Source organism: Myotis nattereri (genome assembly GCF_964212035.1).
Source record: "Myotis nattereri genome assembly, chromosome: 7".
Lineage (NCBI taxonomy): Eukaryota > Metazoa > Chordata > Mammalia > Chiroptera > Vespertilionidae > Myotis > Myotis nattereri.
Genome location: NC_138082.1, coordinates 36150974 through 36175254, shown reverse-complemented (window position 1 = coordinate 36175254; position 24281 = coordinate 36150974). Strand labels below are relative to the sequence as shown.

Here is a 24281-nt window from a genome sequence, read left to right as displayed (position 1 = left end):
AGAAACATCTGCCTGGTGGGAGGGAGTACCTGCCCCCTGGCCCTTCCCCAGGAGCCGGCTCCCTCCCCGTGGAAGGCGGGCTGTCCCAGTCTGAGAGGCCTGGCCATGCTGAGCAGGCTTCAGGTGCGGACCAGGCCCACCCCCTTACTCCTGGACAGTCTCACAACCACAGCAATGTCCTCTGCCGAGGAGGACAGGCGAGGGCAGCCTCGATGCTGCTGCCGGCATCCACCAGGGGTTGGAGGCCTCCTCCCGTGCCTGCCACCCCTGCTGCAGTCCCAGAGCCCTGTCCTGCTTCCATCCTGACTGGCCTGGGAGAGTCCATGGGACAGGCTTATGCCAGGTGGAAGGGGGTGGCAGGGGGTTGGCACAGATCTCAGGGAGGCTCCTCCTGCCCCCTTCTCTGAATCCTTGGGGTCAGAGAGGAAAGGGCTGTTGGGCTGTGAGAGACCGTCATGAGCTACGTATGCATCACTGGCCTGGGTCCACGTGAACCCTGGAGGGAAGGGCCCCGGGGAGGCTGGGCCTCTCAGAAGGAGCCTGCTGCAGACACCTGGTGCTGCCAGCCCCGCCCTTGCAGCAGCCACCTCCCTCCCTTGAAAACCTGCCACCCATCCACAGGGCTCCTCCTGCCTGCCCCCCTACACAGAAGTCATATTTGGCCTCTGAGACCCCACATGGCTCATTCATTCATGCCCTCAGCGAATATGTCTGAGCATGGACAGGTATCACTGAGGCTAAGAGTGGGCACAGGAGGGGCAGGAGTTGAGGGAGGCCCCCAGTGGCACACCCTCAGGGCCTGGCTGTGCCTGAGGTTCCCCTGGTCATGAAGGGTCATGAAAAGGTCATGTGGGGAGCGTGAGAGCAGATGGGCCTGAGAGGTGCATTTGGGGCTGCCTATCCTGGTCCAGACCCCCATCCTCACCCCACAGAGTCACAGACACACACAGGCCCAGTGAGGGGAGCTCCTACGACACCACCCTTGCCCGCTCCTCCTCAGGCCCCTCCCGCAACAGCTGCCCGAAGCACCTGTCACCCCAGACTACATGCCTCAAGGCACCTGGACACCTGCAGATGACAGAAGTGCCCCTGTCAGCTGGCTGCAGCACCCACCCACCCGGCCCACAGCTGGACGGGCCGTTTGCAGTGAGACTACAGCCGGTGCTGGCAGAAGGCAGAGAAGGCTCTGCTGGGCGCTGACCCCGAGCCCTCGCCACCCCAGGTTGGCTCACTCACCCTGACAGCTGCTGTTCCCCTCCTCCTGGCTGGCTCCCCAGGACTGCCTGCTCCTGTTCTGCTCTGCGGCTGCATGAGCCCCCTGGGGCCCCTCCCGGCAGTGGCCAAGGGGGGCCTCGGAGGCTGCTCATTTCCCTGTCACATGGGCAAACGCCAGAGTCCTGACTCCTCCCAGCCTCTTGCCCTCTCCCTGCCCTTGCGGTGCTTCTCTACCCTCCCAGGCCTCCTTCCCCGGTCTCCACCCGAGGCTTCTCTGACTGGGAGGCTGGCCGCTGGCCCCACTCCAGGCCCTGCTCCTGGACAGGCTGCCTTCCCGCAGGGCCTCAGACATCAAGCTGCCTGGCCTGGATCCTGGCCCCTGTCTGCGAGGCACCCCCCACTTCCAGGAGGTCATGCCCCTGTTCAAGAACCTGCTGGGCTTCCCTCTGGGGGACAGGAGTTGCCAGCCTGCTACTGGTGAGGCCCTCAGGCTGCAGGGGTGATGGTGGAGAGCATGGGGTGTGATTGCATCTCACCCCTGCTTGAGAGTCAGCTGTGAAACTCCAGCAGCTGGACCCAGAGCTGAAGGGCATGTCTCCCTTTTCGAAGACATGTCTCTCTGAGAGGGGTTCCCTGCCCCCTCCTCCCCCGCCCCAAGGGCAGCAACCTCCAGCTTTAGCTGGTTTGAGCCAGTGTGGGGTAGACCCCAAGAAAAGGTAGCTTACCCAGCTGACGCTGAGCAAGAGGTCATCCACTTCTCTTGCGAAACACTTGCTGTATTCTCAAGCCCCCCTCCCTCCCCAAGACCGCTGGCCTCTGACACTCACTTCCCCCTGGACATTGGGCGAGATGCCAGCTAATGGAAATGTGAACACACTTCACAGAAAAGGCAATGTAAAGGGTTCGTTAAAGATATGAAAAGACCCCAACAGACTCACAAAGAGAAATATAGATTAGAAGTGCCTACAGTGGCATTTCCGTCTCCCATGGGCAAACGCCAGAGTCCACAACACTCTTGGGGGGGGGGGGCGGGTGGGGGGGGGGGGCAGCCTCAGACCTCTCCTGTTGATACTGAGCATGGCACACACCCCATGGAAGGGGGTTCGTCATATCCACCAAAATTAGAGATGCGTGGCCTTTGACTCAGTAACGTGCTCCTAGGAACCATTCTACAGGCAGGCGGAGGGAAAAGCTGCTTCTGGGGCTACCCCCCCCCCCCGCCCCGTGCATGGCAGGGTCGCAGCAGCCCAGGAGCCATGCCAGCGTCTGTTCCGTCCAGGCCGTGGAGCAGCTGGCCGCTGGAGGGAGGAGCCATCTCTCTGGCCACCGCCACCAGGTTATCTCCAAGAGGTGCCGCGAAGTAAACAAGGGTGTGAATGCTCATTTCCTTATTGAGGGCCAGCTGGTTATATTTTTACAAATGGAAGGATAAGCCATCAAGTTTGTTTTCAATTAAATTGTGACCTGTGGGGAACAGGTGGCTATGGAGTGAGGGAGAGAGAAGTAGAGACTAGACTTCTGTAAATACACCTGGGTGTGTGGATTTGACTTTAGAACCATGTAAACAGTCATGTAATTACTAAAGTCCATTAAAGTACATTTATAAAGGAATTCTTAAGTTTGAAAACAAGAAGAAACTATGAACTTGGATTAGCAGTTGGTGGCATAGCCCACCGAAGTCTCCCACGTGACTTTGAAGTCTAGTGTTCTATGTCTGCAGTCTGAGGACAAAAAGAATGACAACGTGTTTCATCTTCCAAATCATTTTAAAACACACTTTTGTATAGACATCTGTGTAACCCAAGGATTTTAACAGTGCATAAAACGTCTTCAGCTTCTCGGCAGACATGCTGTTGATGGCAGTGTCGGTGTTGTTTGGGGATTATTGTGCGTCTTAGGGGATAAAACAAATGAATAGTTATGTTGGGTTTGGGATCAAGAAGATGCAGATAAGTCATCAGTAAGGTTAAGAAAGCCACATAGATCAGAGCTGACGGAAAGGCTGCACCTACATGCACTATCTCATCTTACAAAGAAGCTTCCTGCTTCTGACCAACTACAAGGCTGGGCCGGGGGGTGGTGAGAGGTGGGGAGAGAAGGGAGGGAGGCTGGACTACATTAGGAGTCAGGTTAGAGTCAGGCCAGACCAAGTCTTGATGTTTTACTTAATGTTTGTTCACTTTGAAAATCTGAAGAGTCCAAGATTATTTATCCAGAGTCCTGTGCGGGCATATGCACACGCACACACATTCACACACACACACACACACACACACACACCATCCAGGGCCCCACTTTCACATCTGCTCACCCTCACCCGGGACACACACACCCCTGCTTGCACCTCCTCAGGACACAGGCCCACCCTCTAGCAGCCTCATCCTGCCGTCCCCAGCCGTCCACGTGCTCACCTCCAGCATAGATCTGCCAGCACTGCCTCGGCCAGACTCTGAGCTGAGCGCCAGCCTCTCCTGAGGCCAGTGACACCTGCACAGCTCCCCAGGAATGTAAGGGTTGTTTTCACATTAGAACGTCAATCAATGAATTCATTACATTAATAAAGAAGAACATTTATACAATCCTTTCTATCAATAACAAAAAAATCATTTGACAAAATTCAACACTTATTTATGATAGAAACGCAGCAAACTAGGAATAGAAGGAAACTCCCTCAACCTGACAAAGGGCATCACAGATCACCCACAGGAAACACTGTACTTACTGGGGGGACCGGAAGCTCCCACTGTGCTCAGTAGCAAGGACAGTGCCTGCCACCTCCATTCAGATGGTCCTGGACTCTAATCAGGGGAAATGAGACCAAAAAAAACAACAACAACCATGCTTCCAGGCAGGACAGGGAGAAGTAAACCTTTCTATCTTCATAAATGACACATTGTATATATAGAAAACCCAAAGGGATTTACTCCAAAACTATGAATCAATAAGTGAATTAGCAATGTTATAGGCTACGAGATTAATAGACACAAAAAAATGTATTTCTGGCAACAAACAACTGAAAAAGGAAACTAAAAATACAATAGCATTTATAAGCATGAAAAAAAACAAAGCACTTAAGAATAAAGTAAAACATGTATGCTCAAAGCTACAAAATACTGCTGAGAGAGACTCAAGAAGGTCTCCATAGAGCAGTGGTTCTCAACCTTGGCTGCACATTAGAACCACCTGGGAATCTTTAAAAAATCCTGATTTCTGGGCCTCATTCTCCGGAAATTCTGTTTCTTTGTTATGGGACGGGGCCACAACATTAGTAACAAAGAAACAGAATTTCTGGAGGATGAGGCCCAGAAATCAGGATTTTAAAAAGATTCCCAGGTGATTCTAATGTGCAGCCAAGGTTGAGAACCACTGCCATAGATGAAGGCAGATGGAAAGGTATACCATCCTCATCGATTCTCATATTGATCTATACCAGTGGTCGGCAAACTGTGGCTCGCGAGTCACATGTGGCTCTTTGGCCCCTTGAGTGTGGCTCTTCCACAAAATACCAACTTCTGCGCATGGGCCACGAAGTTTCAATTGCACTGTATGTGCATGCCCACACGTGGTATTTTGTGGAAGAGCCACACTCAAGGGGCCAAAGAGCCGCATGTGGCTCGGGAGCTGCAGTTTGCCGACCACTGATCTATACAATCAAACCCTGAAGCCTCAAGTGTCGTGTCTGCTGGTTCTGCTTCCTGGGCATATCTAGACACTGACCTCTTCTCTCAGCCTCCACCACCTCCCGTCCAGCTAGGACACAACCATGTGTTCCTTGGATGTCTCAAGTTGGTCCCCAACCTCCAGTCTATCCCCAAGACCTCAGCCAGAGGGAGATGTCAAATAAACTCACACCGGGCCCTGCTGAAAACTGCAATGGCTGCCCCTGCCCAAGAGAAAAGACCCAAGCTCTTTAAAGGGCCTCAAGGCCCTTCCTTTACCTACCCCTCCAGACTTAGCGCTCGCCATGTTCTCTGCACCTGCCCCTCTCCCACTTGCGCTGCAGGCACAGAGAGCTCCTTTTTATTCCCTGAGGATGCCCAGCTCCTGCCAGCTTCTGCCCTGCTCCTGGCTGATCCTAATCAAGGACCATCCCCACACATCATCTGCCACCTCCTTGTCAGGACTATCCAGAGGCCTCAGACCTGCAGAACTGAATACTAGAGGGAGCTGGTGGGCACAGCCTGTCCCCAAACTCATCCTCAACACTGGAGAAGACCCTCCCCGTAAGGAGCACAGCCATGTCCAAAGACCCCAAAGTGTTCCCAGGAGCAACATGACTCTTCTCTTCACCTCAAAATGCAGCAAAACCAGTTTAAAATCTGTTAAATGTTGGGGGCGAAATCCAGGAAAATCAAATGAAGCATCCATGGGACACGGAGCAGGAAATTATTGTGAACGAAGAGACAGAGAGAAGAGAGCCTGGAACATCTGAGAACTTGGCTGCAGTCTGGCTGTCCCTGCGCCTTTTCCATCCTGCCTCCTGTCCAGGAAGTCCGGCAGGCCAGGCCCCTTCCCTGTCTACCTGCTCGCAGGGCCCCGGGATCTCAGTACTCACCGCAGAAGCTCTCCCACCCCCCACGCTGATCCAGGCCTGGGGGAGGGAGGGTGGGCGAAGACATTAGAGAGAAGACCCAGGACCAGGACTGGGTAGGACAGGGCTCCCCCGGAGAAGGCACCATGCCTCTGCAGCAGGAAGTGAAAATGAGAAGAAACTGCAAACAAAGCGGGCAAAGTCTGCTGAGAAGGGCGGGAAAGCTGTTCTTACCTGCACACACCCACACCTGCCGCTACGACTGCCGACTGCGACTGCGGCCACTGTGCGCAGGAGGGAGGCAGTCTTCACCCCCTACTGGCAGGTCCACAGACCAGCTTGGGATGGACCCCAGATGGGCTGGCTCTGGTTGGACATAGCCCTGAGCTCAACGCTGGCACTCAGCTTGGCTGGGCAGGCTTCTCTGGGTTCCGTGGAGCCCCAGCTCAGCCCGGGCTGCCCTGCACTGGGCTCTGGACCAGTCACAGACGTGAGAATACAAAGACTGAGGCCCAGGTGTCTCAGGCATGGGAGATAGGCCATGGGGCAGAGGGGGACCTGCTCAGGCCCTGGAAGAATGTGGAACAGCCCATGTTCCTCCACTCCTCTGGACAGGCTGGTCCACCCCGCCTACCAGGCTACCAAGGACTCCAGGGCAAACCAGAGGGCCAGAGCCGGGATAGGGGTATGGGGGGAACACTGTGAATGGGGACAGAGGCCAGGCAGGTTTTCAATAAGGACATTAGAGTCCAGGGACTGAAGACCAGAGACTGGCTGCACTGAGTGGACCCAGGCCCTGTGGCTGCAGAGGCTGCCCGGAGAAGGTCTCCTTCAGCTCTGCCTGTGTCTGTAAGGTCCATTAAGGCCAGCTCAGGCCCAGGCAGGAGGGGCTGGCTGGGAGGGGCATGGAGACCATGCCCAACTGCCCCAACCACACAGGTCCTGGAAGTCCGGAGGGCCACTGCCTCACCAGCCCACAGTGGGGCCCCAACAGGGCCCTCTGCCAAAAAAGTCCTTCCCCACCACCCAATGAGAGACCAAGGCTTATCTCCAGATCCCGCCACAGCCAGGGTGCCTCGGAGGGGAAAGGGTGAGTCACCCAAGGGTTTTGGGGAGGAGCCAGCTCCAGCTGCCACCCTCACCCCTCCGCCCCGGAAAGGCTAGCCCCTGCCTTTGAGAGTTCTGGGCCCCTTGCCAAGATGTGATGGGGGCAGTTAGCTGCATCTCACATTGTCTACCATAGCCTCCTCCTTTGGAAGGGTGGTACACACCTCGCACCCCACCCCCTTGCCCCCCCCCCCCCCCCCCGCCTCCCCGCCACACACATACATAGGGCCACCTTGCGGGGAATCTTAATGGGTGACATAATGCTTGGCTTTCTCACTTTTCATGTAATCAAACTGCTTCCAGCAAAACAAGTGGAAAACAGAAGATGGATGGATGACAAAGCCCAGAGGTGCAGGCTCCTCAGCTGGAGCAGCCCCCAGGGCCAGCGATCTGCCCGGAGCAGGGGTACACCGCTGACTTGACCAATCAGTGGTGACAGTGGGCTCTTGGGGTCACTTCCTAGTCTCTGGGCACATAATTGGGGCTGACACATGGCATATGACCAGCACCCTTGGTGGTCAGGCATGTCAGTCAGGAAGGCCAAGGGGACACGGAAACCTTTTCACCCTACAGACACCAATCAAAGCCGGTGTTATCGGTGGGGTGCTCTCTGTGTCCCCACCTATCGCCTGTGGAAGTAGGTTTCTTGTGATGTCACAAGAAAAGGACCTTTCTGAGATTCACATGAAAGAATAAGTGGTGTTTGTGTGGAATTAAACCCCTGAGTTTCCAAGTTCCCCTTTTCCTCTGTCCCACCAAGGAAAAAGTCCTATTTTGTCTTCAGCAAAGCTAGGATTAAAGCCAGTGTCGTTTCCACTCCGTATGTGCAGTCCAGGGCAGCATCTGGCTAGCTCAGCTTGTGTTCCCAGCTGCAGCCCATTGTGTGTAGGGTCCACATGGCCAGGGGCCATGGAGTTTCTAGGGCCACATGGCTATGGAGAGAACACAGGAGCAAAGGAAGCAGGACAAAGCCAGAGGAACAAGAGTGAATTCCTTTGTCTCCGGATTATATATTCCCAAATTTGCTCAGGCTTGCTGTGGCTCCACCCCTCTGGCCAATTATCTTTGTTCTAAGGTTAGACTGACAGGCAAGTATTTTCCCTACATTACCCACTTCACTGCCCATACCCCCATCTTTCTCTTTGTCCAGTCCTTTCTGCCAGTGACCTGCAGCGACTGGACTGGTGGTTCCCTGGTGGTGTGAAATTGCAGGTTCCTGGGGAAGCTGCCCAGATGGCTATGCTTATAATGTCTGACCTCCCCTTTGCTCCTTTCCTATTAATATTAATAACTAATTACAATGGTAACACTGGCACCACAGGGGTTGAACATGAAGACCTCCCTGAAGATGTGGGAATGGTGGCTCCATTGTGTCTCTATTAGAGTTCGTGTAGCCCCTATGGACTGGGGGTTCCACTGCAGGGCAGCCCCAGTCCAGATCACCAGGCCTCAGGTACAGGGTGAGGCCATGAAGGGCAGTTGGGAAAGCTCAGAAGCAGGTCACTTGTGCGGACTGGACAATAGGCAGTGCCAGTTTTTCCCAGGACAGACACTCAGCTGGCTGGACGCCCTGGTTGATGTTGACAGGACGTGGACTGAGTCGGAGGGGCAAGATGGGGTTTGCTGTGTCGGATATGGGGAGGGGTCCCAGGCACATCCCCTTCCAAGTGTCAGCACTGACTGCATGTGGCAACGCCGCGCAGCGGAACACCAGGCCTCGAGTTCTCCGGTGCCTGTCTTTCCACACCTGGGAACACCATTTGGTTGGTGATGCAAAGGCTGCCAGATGGGGAGATGGCAGGAAACATCCTTCCTGCACCTGCCCTGTGCACCAGATCCTCCTCGACCCTCCAAACCTTGTCTCCTCACCACCCTCCTCCTCCCTGAACCTCCCCACCCCGGAGGCTGCGATCCTCCCAGGGTCTCCCTGCCTGAAATAAGACATCTGTGAACTGCTCAGTATTCCTCTTTATTTATAAAGTTACATCCAGAAGTGCTGCAAACAGCTGTGTGCTGACACGCTCGTCTGTCAGCTGAGGCCTCTCTGGAGACCCGAGGGACTCCACGGAGCTGTTGTCATGACTTGGGGACCAGGACACTCGCGTTGGGCCTTTCTTGCTCTCCCTGCAGCACCTGCCTGACCCTGGGGCTGCCTCTCTCCAGGATGAGGAACCTTCACCTAGTGCCACAGGGACATGCGGCTGCTCAGTGCAGGACTGGCAGCTACAGCACCGAGGCTGGTGGCACCGTGCAAGGATGCTGTGTGAGGACATCACGGGCCAAGGGAGGCCTCTGAGGACTCCAGTGGGGTTATCCAGTTAGGTCTTCATCACTGCCATGAAGGAGGCCTGTGAAAGGAGAGATGGTGAGGCGTGGGCAGTGGCGGGGAAGACACAGTGCACCTCATGCCTCAGGACACAGCCCAGTCCGCAGTGTGGCCCACTGGGAGAGGCTGGGGAATGAAGGCCCCAGGGCACCAGGCAGCCCCTCCCAGGCCCCATGTACCTCTTGGAGGAGCTGCCCCAGCATTTCCTGGCTGTGAATGGAGCGCCTGTGGGAAAGAACACCTGGGTCAGCCCAGGGCCCCTCCCCAGCACTCAGGCCCATCTACACGCCCAGAGGCTGACAGGCAAGGAGTCCCCAGGGACTGTGAGGCAGGCGGGAGAACGCGACGAAGGTGGGCACTAAGGTCCTCAGGACGACGGCCCCCGCAGCCCCACCTGTCTATTCTGGTTGCAATGGTCACTGTGAAGGCCCCCTCTGTATCTGGCAGGTAGGTGGAGGGCACAATCCTGTAGGTCCCTGCAGACAGGTGGCAGACGCGGCTCACTTCCTGGGTGTAGCAATGTGGTACACAGCTCAGCAGAGGCTTCTGGAGCAGCAGGGAGGGCGTGCCCTGGCCCCCATTGTCCGCTGGAACCTGGGGAGGCACAGACTGACTAGGAAGCCTGTCCATGGGGCAGGTAGAGAGGTCCACTGTCCCCAGTCTCAGTTGGCCTGCTCTTTCCCAGACCCAAAGCAGCCTCGTCTGGGGACATGCTGAGGGTGTGCTGGGCTGGAGCAGCCCCGGCTGCAGTCTGCTTGGACCTCCTGGGGCTTCATGCCTGGTCCCCCCTTCCAAGGAGGAAAAACAGCTCCCCAAAGCTGGGCTTACTGCTCACTGAGGCCCTGCCACCCTTGCCAGGAAACCCCATCAGGTGTCAGGTGCCCATGCCTGGGAACCACCCAAATTGCCCCTGCTTAGGCCCAGAGGCACCTACTGGCCACTGGTACTTTTCCCCAAGCTCCTGGTGTCTCTGCTCTTGGGAGTGGGGGTTTCTCAGCAGCTCTGCCCATTCTCTAGGGTACAGAACCTTCTCAATCAGAAATTCCTACCCTCCCCCCAGATCACCTGTGCTCCAGGCTTCGTGCGCCCCTTCTCCCCTCAGATCCTAGAACACCGGCCACTTCACCCTGCCCGTCTAGAATTGGGCCCCTGGGAGCACAACAGTGTGTGGGGTGGGGAGCCTCACTGGCCATGCGGTCTGACTTCTCCCCTTCCTCTAACTACAGGTCTGCTAAGCATTTTGCCTACATGGTGGGAGAGAGAGCCGACCACCAAGGAAGACACCCTGGGTGGCTATGACTCACTGGCAGCACCTCCTTCTGGACTCCTCGGGGCTCACAGCCATTCTAGGTAGAAGGTGGGGACAACATACTTCCAGCCTGCGTCCCTGGTAGACCCCTTTCCTTGGACCTGTCTCGGCTTCAGGAGCCACCTTACACAGCTGAGCCCACCGTAGCCCTGACTGAGCTGCCTGGCCCCGAGAACCTTGGGGACCTTGCGAGCTCCTCACCACCACCCGGCTCTGTGTTTTCCTTCTGATCTGAAATTCCTGGCAGCGCCATTTGGGCAGCAGAGTGGCTGTCAGTTCCTCAATGGTCTCAGCCAGTGCGGCCTTCCCCATACCCCTTATGGCGCTTCCCCACAAACCTTTGCCATCACCCACCTCTCCCTGGCTCTCAGGGGCACACATGCACCCAGGAACAGCCTCATGCTGCGGGCCATGGGCAGAGGGCAGGGTTACACAGCTCTGGGGTGCTGCTGGTGTTTGACTGATCACTCCCGAGTGATGCCATGGGGCCTCCTGAGTGGGAGGCACCATCCTGGGGAGAACTGACCCCATGACACAGTTGTTCTGAGCCAGAGCAAAGGGATAAGGGGATGCCTGAGCTACCGGTGACCCCCAGTGAATTACAAACTTCATGAAACCTAGAAATGAGTCATGCACATGACCGGCCAGCCTGGGCAACATGCCCAAATGACCAAGTCCAGGGCTCCACATCATGCCCCACCCCATCCTGGCTCAGTTCCCTCCGACCCCCAAGAGCTCGCAGAGCTTGCCTGGAAAACATGGAAGCCAATGGGGTGGCAGTCGCTGTCTAGGCAGTGCTGGTGCAGAGTGATCCGGACGCAGCGGGGGCCTGCACCCTCAGGGATCGTGAGGGGGAAGCAGGGGTTGCTGGAGTAGGAGGCAAAGTTCCGGCTGCCCCCGGCCGTCTGGCCGATCTTCCAGGAGCCCTGCAGATGCACAGTCTCCCACTCCCCCGCCAACAGGGTCTCCCCAGGGCCAGGGCTCTGGACCACTGTCTTGATGGCACTGCCCGGGAAAGACAAGCACAGGACAGGGGCTAAAGGCACCGTCTGGCCTGCCTTGATCAAGGCAGGAGCACACAGGCCCCCAAAGAAATGGCCAGGCCTCTCACCTGAGGGAGACTCTCCCGCTGGAGAAGACCCGGAGCAAGAACTGTCCTGGCACATTCTTTAAGAAGGTGCTGGGGACGGCCAGGTAGTAGCCGGGGGTGAGCTCACAGCGGAGATGGACCTCACGGTCGTAAGCATGGCACACAGTGCCAGCCACAGGGGGTGTGGACAGGATCCTGGGCAGGCTGACCCGCCGCTTCTCCACCTGTGGAGAGGAGGCCTGTGTGGGAACTCACAGAGACCCACCCCACCCACTCCTGGCATCAGGGCCTCTCCCCAAAGAGTTAACACATGAAAGCACTCCACCTCCCAGGGGCCGGCTGAAAATGCCCATGACCCTGGGCTTCCACTCAGCCTGTCCCCACGAGAGCCTGCAGGACCTCCTGCTCCAGGACACACAGATGCAAAAGGGCTGTGCCCACGGCTACTGCAACCTGGGGCTGCTGGATAAAAGGCTTTCCAGCAACTCAGCGGGAGGAAAGGAACACAATGTAAGCCACACCCACAAAGGGACAGGGAACACTGTGCCTTGTGCTATGAGACCTTGGCAGGACATACAGACTAAAAACTAGGCCCTGGCAGCAAACAGGCAAGTTCCTGCACCAGCCATGCTCCTGTCCCCAGGACAGGCATCTCCATTGGGGTCCAGAGGGCTCCTTGCACAATCCCACAGGATCAGCCGTCACCATCCTCACCTGATAGGGAGGAGACTGAGGGCGCAGGGAGGGTGGAGTGACCTCTCCAGGTCCCACAAGAAGTAGCCAAGCTGGGCTCGGACCTCCACAAACACCAGCCCCCAGAGCCCCGCCGACTCGGGGCTTTGGTTCTGGTTTCCTTTGGCCCACAGACACACCCAGTCCTCCCAGTGCCGGGTCTGTGGGAGCCCCCACAGGCACATGATCCCCAGGACAGCCAGGGCAGGGGGGAGGCCTGTGGGGCTCTTGTCAGTCACGTGTACCCCAGCATGGCAGCTCTAGGATTCAGACATCCACGTGCCTCCCGTCCCGGACCCTGTGCTTCAGTGAGTGGGAAGCTGGCCCAACGGAGTTACCTTCCAGAGATGCAGACCCACGGCAGGGTAGTCCTTGCCTAGGATGCTCGCCGGGCTCCACACCACGCGGCTGTCCCCCACTGGTGCCTGGGCCCGGCCAGCCCAGTCCACCGTGCGCATCCTGGGTCTCTGCAGGACAGCAATGTACACCTCACTCGGTTCTGAGACCCGCAGCCAGAACTTGGGGTTGCTGGGAAAGCCACTGTTGTTCCGGCAGCCTCCTGCGGACTGCCCCAGGACCCAGGCCCCCGGCAGCTCCTGAGTGTGGCTGAGCACCTTCTCTAGGGCAAGAGCACACCACAGGTCAGGCTCCCCACCCTCACAGACACCTGCCTCCCCCACCGGGAGCCACCGCAGGGGGACAAGGGCGCCTGCTCAGGTTTGACTTCAGAAGGTAGAGTCCATTTGGGTGGCCGCATTGCACCCCCTAAAGGCTGCCCCAGGAATGGCACTGGTTACCTGAGTAGAGGCTCTGCAGGTGGCCAGCCTCTGTGACTGGGTAGCCAATGGTGACCTCGTCAAATTCACGGAGAAACTCCTCCTCATCCACCCAGAACTCCCCTTCCTGGAGCTGGGACAGCAGCTCCGCCGAGTCCACTGGGTCCACCTGGGTCCACCCTTCACCCCTGGCAGGAAACTCAAGTCATCAGAGATCTCGCATCTGAGAGTGACAGCACTAACCGTGCAGTGGGGCAAGAGGAACCAGAGGGGACAGAGGGTGTCCTGAGAGCCCTGTCCCTGCCAGCACCTTGGGGCCAAACTCCATGGCCACCTTCCCACGCTTCCATTTGCCCTGGGCTGAACCTTCCTCAGGACCATCACCTTTGTTCCTACCACATGACCTGGCTGAGCGAATGGGTCAGTGAGCAGTGACAGAAGGACATCTGCCCATTGCTTTAGGCGTGGTTGCTCAGACCAAGTGTGACATCTGCTCACCACCCCGGCCACCTAAGGGGACTGTCGCAGCGCCCTCGTCCATCAGTTATGGGTCTTAAAGCCAAGCTGAGGACATAGCATAGGCATCTCATCGGTCCCTGTCCCTTAGCCTGACTGGGCGTCTACTGTTCTATGGGCACCCTCAGTACCAAGCACTAAGCCAGCTTCCTAGACCACCTGAGGCCAAGCACAGGCCATGTGGCCTTGGGGTTATGGGGGCCTTGCTGGGTGCCAATTGAGCACTATCCTGACCACAGAGCTACCATGGCACCAACCACGGCATGGGGGCCCAGGATGCCCCTCTGAGCCTGCACACCACCCCCCCTTGATGGCCCCCAACTGCACTCACCCCTCTCTCCAGGGCCCCTGCCAGCAACGCCGGCCCCAGGGGTTCTGAATGCGAAGCAGCAAGATACTCTGACCAGCCTGACCCCGGAGCTCACGCAGGTCTGAGATGATGAAGGCGTGAAACTCCCCCAGCTCCCTGGCACCTAGGCGAGGAGCAGCTCAGTCAAGGAAAGGAATCCCCAAACCCAGCAGATGCACAGGTCTTGTCTCCTTCCCTGGGGACTGGTCCAGCGCCCCCAGCTGTGGCCCCACAGGCACCCAGATCCCACAGATCACTGGGGGCTCCTTTCCTAACCACTGTGGACAGTTAGCTTAGCAGGGGCCTTACCCAGCACAGAGACCCCGCGAGGGAACTGGACCAGGCCTGGCAGCTCATTCCCTTCTCTGGGCCTCACTAGCTGGCCACATGGCCATGCAGGACGCCTGGTGCAGGGCCAGGTCTCAAAAGTGCTACTGTTAGCACTGTCATCAACAGTCTGTGACCACCAAGGGAAAAGGGAGATCACTTGGAAATGCCAACTGGGGAGGCAGGGGATGGATGGGCAGTGGGAGGACTGGAGGTCCAAGGAGAAACAACTCCACCTGCCCTGAGACCAGAGACAGAAGACATAGAAGGAGCCAAACAGGATGACACCTACCTGGAGAGGAGGGGTGGTGGTCCAACACAAAGAGAAGGAACTCCTGGACTGTCTCTAAATGATTTATTCAGAATGGCATTGTAGCTGCCACCCACGTCCCCAGCCCCTTGCCACTTTAGTGGGGTCCAGGTGACCTCCAGCAGCCCATGTCTAGCCCACCCTCAGGGGAGGAGCCTGTCCCAGGCCTGTGCCAACCCTCACACACACACCAGGGTAGCATAATTGTCAACAAGAGCCAATTTATTTCAATGTTCATAGTCTTTGACAAAATATTCATTGTAGCCTGGCCGGCGTGGGTCAATGGTTGAGTGTCGAGCTATGAACCAGGAGGTCACAGTTTGATCCCGTCAGGGCACATGCCCAGGTTTCAGGCTCGATCCCCAATAGGGTGTGTGCAGGAGGCAGCTGATCAATGATTCTCTGTCATCTCTCTCTCTCCTCCATCCTCTCTGAAATCAATTAAAATATATATATATATGATTCCACTGTGGAAATAATACTAAATAGGATACTTGTATGCATAGATCAGAAAGACCTTAAACTTCCAACATGAAGGGAAAGATGAAAGAAGCTACGGCAGATCCACTAATGCAATAAGTTGACAAAGTTTATGTAACATAGAAAATGATCTAGGATGCAGAATGCAAAAGGTACGTTTATGAAAACCGGAGAAAGCATACTAAAAAGTCAAAGGTAGCCACGTTTGAGGGAGTTTTTCCTTTCAACAACCCTTCTTCAATGAACATACATGATCACTACAGTGGAAACCTGAGTGGTGATTTCACAGGTTGCCAGCTGAGCCAGAGATGGTACCATCTCTGCATAGCGGTGACCTCACACAGGCACCTACCTGGAGGTAAGTCCTGGTCAAGGAAAAAGGGACCCCTCCCTCTGGAGAGGGGCAGACAGCCGAACAAGTTCACACAGCCAGACACCAGCTTGGTAAGACAAATGTCCCCACTTTCTACTCAGTCCAGACAGGGCCTCAGGGATTGCCTACAGGATCTGAGGGTGCATGTGTGTAGGCCCTTTGGGTGACCACCGCCTCACCTGCCTTGGGGTTGAACACTGAACAGCTGATCAGACACCGCTCCTTGAGGCTGAGCAGCTGCCAACAAGTCTTGGGTTCTGAGCCGCCAGACCCATCCTGTTGGCTTCTGCTGCTTGCCAAGTTCTTCAGGTTCCATCTTTCTGCCAGGCCACCGGTTAGGTCCACCAGGGCATCTGCCACCTGCCCTGCCCATAGGTGCTCGTAGGACCCATGGACCCTGCAAGACAGACACAGGAATGAGCCTCAGGCAAGGGGAGCAGCACCCTGCCTCTCTTCTATCCCCTTGGTCTATGACACTCCAAATCATCCTGTGATCCCATCCACCCGGCTTCAATCGCTTTTCTTTCCTGCTGCCTCGCCCTCCCCACAGCCAGAAGCAATCACGCCTCCACGGCTGACATTCAGTGTCCCAGCAAAGCCCAGCCGCCTCTGCCTACGTGCAAAACCTCTTCTACTGCCAGTGTGGGCACAAGCGTGAGGCACGTGGGCAGAGGCTGTGACATCCACTCCATCTGATGGGATCCAACCCCAAGGCCAGCAGCAGGCCTCCCTCCTGTCCTCGGTGCAAAGGCCTGCCTATCAGTTCACTGTCAGCAAGATGGTAAATGCATTCTAGGAGGGAAGGGCCTCGATTCACTCTGCATGAGGGTTTTGGGCTCAGTCAGGACCAGATAAAAAGGCTGCTCCCTAGCTGGCCTCTTTCTTCGCCAACAACCTGCAGAGAGGCAGCCTGTCCCCAGGGGTGAAAAACAAATAAATGGAAACATCTTTCTTGCTGGGGTTTGAGGAAAGAGAAAGGAAGAAAACACATACCCTCCCTCATGCCCACCTGTGAAATAAGGGCAGGGAAAGGGAGGCAAACCACAGGCCAAGCCTCAAGAGTTCCCATCTCCGGACCAGTCAGCCCCACCCCAGGACTTGCTGCCAACCTCCTGGAAACAACAGGATTCTGCAGCGAGGGAGAGCGGAAACATGCTTCCGGGGGCAGTCTAAGGTGGCATGGCCCAGCCCGCCAGCCTCCAGCACACGTACTTGGCATAGACTTTCTCCAGTAATGGAAGCCAGAACACATCCTCTCTCTGGCACCGGGAGAAGCAGAGTCTCCCTGCAAGACAAGGCAGACGGTCATCTATGGTCACCTCCACCCAGCGTCCAAACTGCCAAACTCGACAGGTGAAGGAGCCACGGTATGTCTGGTCGAGCCAGGTCGGCTGTCCCGGAAGAAAGACCTACCGTGCACAGGGAAAGGCAAAAGGAGACCATGAGACAAACATCTCGCAGTGCCCACCCAGCGTGCTAACCAGTGTGACCACACTGCTTCGTCCCACAGTACCCTGCGGTCTGCAAAGGATCTGCCCTCATTCCATGCCTTGGAAAACCAACCACTGGACTGAAAATCCAGACTTCTCAATAAAATATTCTAAGACCATAATGAGGGAGCCAGTGTCTCCCAAAGCTTAAAGTCAACCATTATGCCCTAATGTCCCAAATAAGCCCTTGACCTGGATCCAAAACAAATGTGACTTTTAGAAGCATGAGCCCCAATTCTCAGCAGAGCTGGCTGCAGATGGCAGGTTACCATGGGCATAGCAACCCTCCTGCAGACGCCTGAAGCCCAGGACCTCTGCCAGCACCTGGATCCATGTTCACTGCCAGGTTTGTTCTGACCCGAGAGGCAGTGTTGGCTGTGCATCTAGACAACATGTTTGGTCCTGGCTCTGCCACTCACTAGCCGGAAAACAGTGACAATGGTTCTAGTGCCCTCATTGGTGAAAATGGGTCACAGCAGGTGAGGCCTGTGAGAGTGAAAGCCAGCGATGTGCCGTGCTTGCTTAGCATGGGGCCTGGGACCCAGGAGGCGCTCTGAATGGGGTCACCACTGTCAATGAACATGGCTGCATTCATTGGTGATACTTAGCAAGAAGCCAAACAGAAGGCCATCAACAGTCCAGGGAGGGAGTCTGAGCAGGCCTTCTTTACCTGTGGTGTCTGTCAGAAAGAGTTTCAATCATCTTTTGCTGATTTATATTTAAAACCTATTTAAGAAGTTAACTAGCTAAGGACGCTAATTCCAAACCAGGTCACAGGCTCCCTCAGCCCACCCTTTCCTGTCTAGGCTGGCACGTTTGACATTTTAGTTCAGATGCATGGCTCTCACTCCGTAAGTGGGCTGGGGGTTTGGCAGAGCGGGGCAGAAAGTGCTGCTGCGGGAGAGGGGACACTGCGTCTGTGCCTGGGAGCCCCTGTGGCCTGACAGCTGAGCTCCCTACTGCCCATGCTGAGCAGCTACAGCAGAGCCCACAGAACAAGGGGTTCAGCTGCCTGGCCTCTTCCTTCCTTCCTGGGCACAGCAGACAGGAAGACAGAGCAGAAGAGAAAGCTGCACGATCACAGACACCTGGTCCAGGAGGTGTCGGCTCTTCTGCAGGGCGGCGCAGGCACACAGGAACCAGCAGTCCCCCAGAAGCCCTTGCTTCACCTGCCCTTCCTGTGGGTTATCTGGAAACAGCCGGGGCGTAGCACAAATTTCCTAAAAAGAAAGAACATTGTCCACAGTTACATCATGCCTCATGCTAGTCTTTAAAATAGAGAACACGGGATCTAGGTGACGGGCTGGGAGGAGCTTTTCTGCTTATCCATGTTGCCTAACAGGAGAAGGGAAGCAGCTGGCTTTTTGCAGAAATTATCTGTCAGCCCCTCCTGGTTTCAGGTCACTCAGTCCAGCTTAGATTATGGGGTCCCTGACTATCCACTTTCCTTAATTGACAAAACACCCAACTCTGAATAAATGCTACCACCTCCCTTCTGGAAACAGCTAAATGTTCATCTAGAAACTGGCTTCACTTTACTATTTTTTAATTTTACTTATTGATGTTTACAGAGAAAGAGGAAGGGGGAAAGGGGAGAGAGAGACATTGATTTGTTATTCCACGTATTTATGTATTCATTGGTTGATTCTTATATGTGTCCTGACTGGGAATCGAACCCCCACCCTTGGTGTTTTGGGACAATGCTCTAACCAGCGGAGCTACCTGAGCAAATGGTTTCACTTTAAATTCATAATGGTGAATCTTGAATGGGTCCTCCATACTGCTGGAAATCCTACTGTTTCTCTAAAAGGCTCACTCTCCCACTGTCTGGGTGAGCTTATGCTTCCTCTTCTCCCTCCTCTCAAAATGCCCTCCCCTCGTGCTTCATTAGAAGCCACCTGGCCTGCCCTCTCTCCTGCCTCAGGCCTGCATTCCACCTGAGGCCCCTTCCCTCTTCCACCTCCTCCGGCAGAATCCCTCCAGCATAAGGCGCAGCAGAATCTCACTATTTCCCCTCTAGGTTTCCCTTCACTGACAAACTTCTGGAAAGAGCTGCCGTCACTACTTCCCCCCTCCCGCCTCCCGCCCCTTCATACCCCCAAACCTCCTTTACCAGTGTCACCTCTGTGCTGTCAAATGCAACAGGCATCAGTGTCCTGTTGGATTCCACAGCATCAGAACAGTGTGTGTGTGTTTTGTGTGTGTGAGAGAGAGAAGGGGGAGGGGGGGTGGAGTGCTGTCCCTTAACCCCAGCAGTCCTCTGGTGGTTTCCACGACTCCATGTACTCCTGGGTGTCCTTCACCTCACTGCTTGCTGCTTCTCAAGTATACCTGTCCCAGCACTTGCTGATCCCACTGGGAAATGTTAGAGCTCCTCCAGGCTCCATTCTGAGTCCTCCTCCTCCTCTGCCTGACACTGTCTTCCAGGCCCTGGCCCGTAAGCCACCAGTTACAGTCTCAACTCCCAGATCGAGCCTCTACCCGGATGGTCCTGAACTCCCAACTCTCACATCCACCTGCCCACTGACAGCACCAATTAACACGTGAGAGCAAAACCAACCCTAGATTTCCACCCCCCGCTTCCCCTACATCAAACGGGACCACCACCCACCCAGGTGCTCAGGCTCGAAACCTAGAAGTCATTATCTTCACCTCTACTTCTCATCGGTCACTAAGACCCATCAAAGTGCTAACGGCTGTCACACTAATCTAAGCCCCTCCGTCCTTCTCAGGACCACTGCAATGGCATTCCTGCCCTGACCATCCACTTCCCACAGGCAGTAAGAGTGAGCTTCTTCAAACACATGCCCAGCTAAATCACTCCCCTGAAAAACCCTCTACTGGCCTCCCATTGCAACTAACGTCCGTTTTTACCCAAATTCCACTCGTGTGGCCTATAAAGCTCTTCCTGCCTTGGCTCCTCCCAGGCCAAACAGGCCCTCGCGGTGCTGCCCCAGAAAGGCACCTGGATCACCAGAGCCCAGAAGCTCTGGCAGCCACCTACACCCTGGGGAGGCAGGCTTGTTCCCAGGGCAGTCTTCTCGGCAGACAAACAATTTCTAAAGATGTCAACATAACCCTAGGCCAGAGCATCCCTTTAAGCGACCACCTTGCAATGTTTACATCGGAAAATGCTGGTGCACTAAGTCCAAAAGAGAAATCTGCAGAGCAGAGTGGCTTTGCTCCAGAGGCTCATCCCGGCCCTTCCACGAGAGCATGAGATCAGCAGACACACAAGCAGACACAAGAAACAGAAGAGCCAAGCAAACTAGAAGCGAAGGCTGGTGAGACGCCCTTTAGAGCGGAAGCAAGGAGGTGGGGCTGGGTTGGTGTCCGCTGACACGCCCCTCCCGCTGTGCCTCAATCCCCTTCGGAACTGCGCTCACAGGTGGGGACCCCGAGCTCGGGGCTTAGCGCATCCTGAATAAGCTTCGGAGGGAGACCAAGTGGGGTAGGGAGCCTGGGAACCCGCTCCGAGGGCAGCAGGCAGACCCTGCGGGCCACCGCGCGCCCAAACTGGGCTGACCCCGGCCCCCGAGCCGGCCGCTCCGTCGGCCTCCGCGCTCGCACCCCGGCAGAAAACACGGGGCAGAGACCTTAACCGAGACCCCGCCAGCCGCTCACCTGGGGCCGCCTCCACGTGATGTCCTCCCGGAACTGGGCCAGCGGCGTGGAGAAGCTGGAGAAGAGCGAGGAGTCCGACGCAGGGAAGGCGGGGTCCCGGAAGAGCTCCCTGGCCGGTGAACGCATCTTGGGCGCCCCGGGCTCCCATATGCAGCCCGCGCCCCAGCGCCGAGCGGGGCCCAGGGGGACCGCAGCCCCGCGAGGGACCGAGTCGGCTGCCGGGGCTGGCCGACGCTCCAATGCTCCGCCAGACTCTCCACGGTGTCAGAGCCGCTGCGCGGACGCCGCGGAGCGCCGCCGCTCGGTGGGCCGAGCTCCCGAGGGCGTGGCTTCCGAGCTCGCCTCTCGCGACGCGCGCCGTCGCCCCGGCGGCACTTCTCCTTCCGGGCCGAAGGTGTCCGGAACTGTTCCTGCCGAGGTTCACCCCCGGCGAGGCTGGCGGGCGTCTTGTCCTTGGGCCTGTGCGGGTCGGGCCAGGGCGTCGGAACCGCTTGGACTCGCGGGTTATGAGGCTGAAGGGAGCGAGAAAGCCGCCTCGGCCGAGGTCGCGCCGTGGACCACCGATCCCAGCATGCAGCGCTGCCTCCCAGAACGCGCCTCCTTCCGGCGTGCGGGGGGCGGGCCCGCCTTTGTGGGCGGAGCCAACACGCTCGGGCGGGCGAGTAGTGAGCCATGGGACTGGTTTGCCCGTGTTGTTGCGTGCTGGGTTCGTGGGAATAAGACGGCCCGGCGGCCCTGAGCGGTTTGGATAGAGCGTCAGCCTGCGGACTGAAGGGTCCCAGGTTTGATTCCGGCCAAGGGCATGTACCTTGGTTGCCGGCACATCCCCAGTAGGAGGTGTGCAGGAGGCAGCTGATCGATGTTTCTCTCTCATCGATGCTTCTAACTCTCTATCCCCTTCCCTTCCTCTCTGTAAAAAAAAAAAAAATCAATAAAATATTTTTTTAAAAAAAGACGGCCCGAGGGAGGGTCTCCCCAGGCCTGGGAGGCTGTCTCAAGGCGGCTTGGGACCAGAAGTTGGGTCCCGAGCATCCGCCTGGTCCGCAGGTGGCCGGCTTCTGGTTCTGGTGGGCTGGGCAGGGATCTGCTGGGCGTGTGGTTACAATGGTTACAACGCGCGGCCGCTCAGTGCTGCCGAGAGGTGAAGACTGATTTCGCGACCTGCTCAAGGACTCAGTTTCGCTGCCGGAACCAACCTGTCCCCGTCCCCGTTCCCTGGAAGGAAGACGGCCAGCCCCTCCGAGCTGCTTCACTCTGCCTTCACAGAGGGTCGGGCAGGGGTTAAGCGGGCCTTCTAGTGACAGCTCTCTGCCTGTTAGGGCTTCTCCTACTTTGCACCCCAGGCCGCTTTTACCCATCCCCAATATGAAGGGTGGTCAAATCAGGGTCCTAGAGTTAGGTCCCTACTGGTGGATGAAAACAACCTGATCCAGAAGCCCCTGCCCCTGACCTTTGCTTGCTTGGAGCCCCAGGTTCCGTGACAGCTGCAGCTCCCCCTCTGAGTGGCTGGGCAGGGCCTGCTCAGGTAGCAGCTGCTAGTGATAGCATGACATTGTGTTACCTTGACCCCCCTAGGCCTCAGCCCCTTGATTTGCAGGTCTAGGGGACTCATCTCTGCTGGGGTCCTACAAAAGGGGTGGCCACATTGCCCAACACCCCTCCGGATGCTAGGGCTTACTTCAACCATTCAAGACCCCCATGGCGCTAGCTCTCACAGATGATTCCCACCCCACGGCGGGCTGGAGGCTGTCCTGTAGCTGAAAGAAATCAGGAAAGGCCAGGGCTCTACGTCCTCTGGGGGTCCAGAAAGAATTTTTCCCCTGGGGTGCTGGGCAAGTGATTTGCCCCAGGTAACACGTAAGTGTGGGGCCAGCTCAGGATCTGGGCTCCTAAGTTGGGGGCTCTGTTGTGCCACTTACCCAGGCTTGCAAGCTGTGTCCTGGACAGGGCCCTTGCTCAGAGAAGGGGCCTGGGGACAGCTGGTGCTCGGTAGGCAGCAGCCCAGGCCTGCAAGGGTCAGGTGAGTGACCAGCACTGAGATGGCATTAGGCCATTTCTCCTGTCAGCCTGCCTGGCACAGCTTGTCCTGGACCACCCTTGCCCCATATGCCCTGTGTTCCTCACCCTTGGGTGGAGAGATGCTCCCTCAGCCAGTTAGGAGCCCAGACCCCTCTGGCTCCTAGGTATCAGGAGGAGTTGGAAACAGCCTGGGATGGTGGGACAAGAATCTTCTGCAGGAAGCTAGTTCTGGAGCCCAGAATCCACACTGGGACAGTAGTTATTTCAAATCTGAGCCTCAGGGCCCTCACTGGGGTGGGACTCTTCCCCACCCCCAAGTGCTATTTGAGGGTTGCAGAGGCCCTGTGGGATTGCAAGGGGATGGTCAGTGAAGGTCACGGTCCTGGGATGTGTGAAGGTCCTGGTTCTGGGCTGTGGGAGTGAGGGCCACAAATCAGGATGTCTCAGCTGGGGTGGGGAGGGGAAGTGGGGTCCTGGAAGCTTGGGTCTGTCCCCTTCCCCTGCCTTCAGAAATCTTGCATGTGGGACTGGAACAGGGACCATCTCAGTCTTAAGAGCAACCATGGGCGGTTCTGCAGAATTGAGGGTTCCACCCCTGACTCTGGAGCTGGGGACAGGTCCAAATGCCCCAAGAGCTCAAAGGGTCAAACTCATTTGAAACGATGAGACGGTGAGTTTGTACGATCCTCACACATCCCACAGGTCCCATTCCACAAACGGAGCTTCGAAGGGAGGAGAGGGCAGCCCAGCACATTAGGACGCCAGCCTTCCCAAACCAGGCTGACCTTGTTCACTTTGCTCATTGCTGTGGGAGAAGTGGATTCTTTTGGGGTCATGTTTTAGATTAAGTTTCAGGTTTTTTAAAAAAAACTCCATTATAAAAATAATATGGAAGCACGTAGTCTGTTGAGATCTCACTTCCAGGTGTATCCTCTTGGTTCAAATAAATTTTTATAAAAATTTAAAAAATACATGCTCCTTATAGGATTTCCTCCCCCTCCCCCAATACACACTATTGCTCCCAATGGTCACATGTTAAATTCTATTATGAACACAATGCAGGTAATCCCCACAGTTGACTCCTGTTCTTGAAGTGAGCACATGTCAGATGTAGGCTGCTCTGTGCGTCATGGATGCTGCTGTAGTCACTGCGGACTGGAATCTTTCCCCCCCGCCATTACCCATTTATTTTTGAACAAAGAGGCTTGTCTGGGGTGGGTGGTAGTGATCTCTTTAGCACCCTGCCCAATCCCATTAAAGCCCCTCCGAGGTGCTGTGCTGGGCCGGGGTGCTATGGGCAGCCTGGCCAAGCCCCACATTTAGCAATCACTTCCCTGCTCTGAGGCTTCAGTTCTCCCTGTGTCTGGCCAGGTGACTATTTAGAGATGTCAACCAATGGTCCTTGGTGCCAATTTCATGTTGACAAGAATCCCTAGTTTGGGGTGCAGTGAAGAAGGGGACGTTGTTCAGTGCAAGATAGCCCAGTGTGCATGGCTATGAAGACAGCATGGTTGTGAGGTAGCCTTGGGGTCAGGACCCTCTCTGGCTGAACAGCTATACCGTGCTCCTTGTGGGTCTGCTCTGCTCTGGTGAGAAATCTCTAGTGTTTCAGGGGAAAACTCAATCTTCAGTGGAAATTAAGTTATCTCTGTGGCCCTGGCCCGTGTGGCTAAGTTGGTTGGGTGTCATCCAATGCACTGAAAGGTT

General features: G+C 56.3%; 1 protein-coding gene across 5 annotated transcripts; it reads right to left on the bottom strand.

The window, feature by feature from the left end:
* Positions 1-8802: 8802 nt before the first annotated feature.
* Positions 8803-21159, bottom strand: CAPN10 (calpain 10). 5 transcript variants are annotated; one of them, XM_081095572.1, is made up of 12 exons: positions 20556-21159; positions 18020-18151; positions 16654-16850; positions 15621-15838; positions 13934-14075; positions 13108-13274; positions 12649-12929; positions 11600-11802; positions 11238-11493; positions 9574-9773; positions 9359-9404; positions 8803-9201 (listed from the first exon to the last, which is right to left on the bottom strand). In XM_081095572.1, the coding sequence occupies exons 1-12, from the start codon at positions 20679-20681 to the stop codon at positions 9172-9174; spliced, it is 1998 nt and encodes a 665-aa protein (XP_080951698.1). In that variant the 5' UTR covers positions 20682-21159; the 3' UTR covers positions 8803-9171. The 5 variants fall into 5 exon arrangements, 4 of the variants coding, with proteins under 4 accessions (XP_080951698.1, XP_080951699.1, XP_080951700.1 ...); XR_013996227.1 differs by having other exon boundaries at positions 8804-9201; positions 11238-11524; XM_081095573.1 differs by lacking the exon at positions 13934-14075 and having other exon boundaries at positions 12649-12927.
* Between the last annotated feature and the right edge of the window lie 3122 nt (positions 21160-24281).

Coding starts and splice junctions, on each gene's coding strand:
- CAPN10 (XM_081095572.1), bottom strand. CDS start 20,681: ATGCGTTCACCGGCCAGGGAGCTCTTCCGGGACCCCGCCTTCCCTGCG. Junction 16,851..18,019: donor GCCGACACCTCCTGGACCAG/GTGTCTGTGATC, acceptor TGTGCACGGTAG/GTCTTTCTTCCGGGACAGCC. Junction 14,076..15,620: donor AGTGTTCAACCCCAAGGCAG/GTGAGGCGGTGG, acceptor CTCCTCGCCTAG/GTGCCAGGGAGCTGGGGGAG.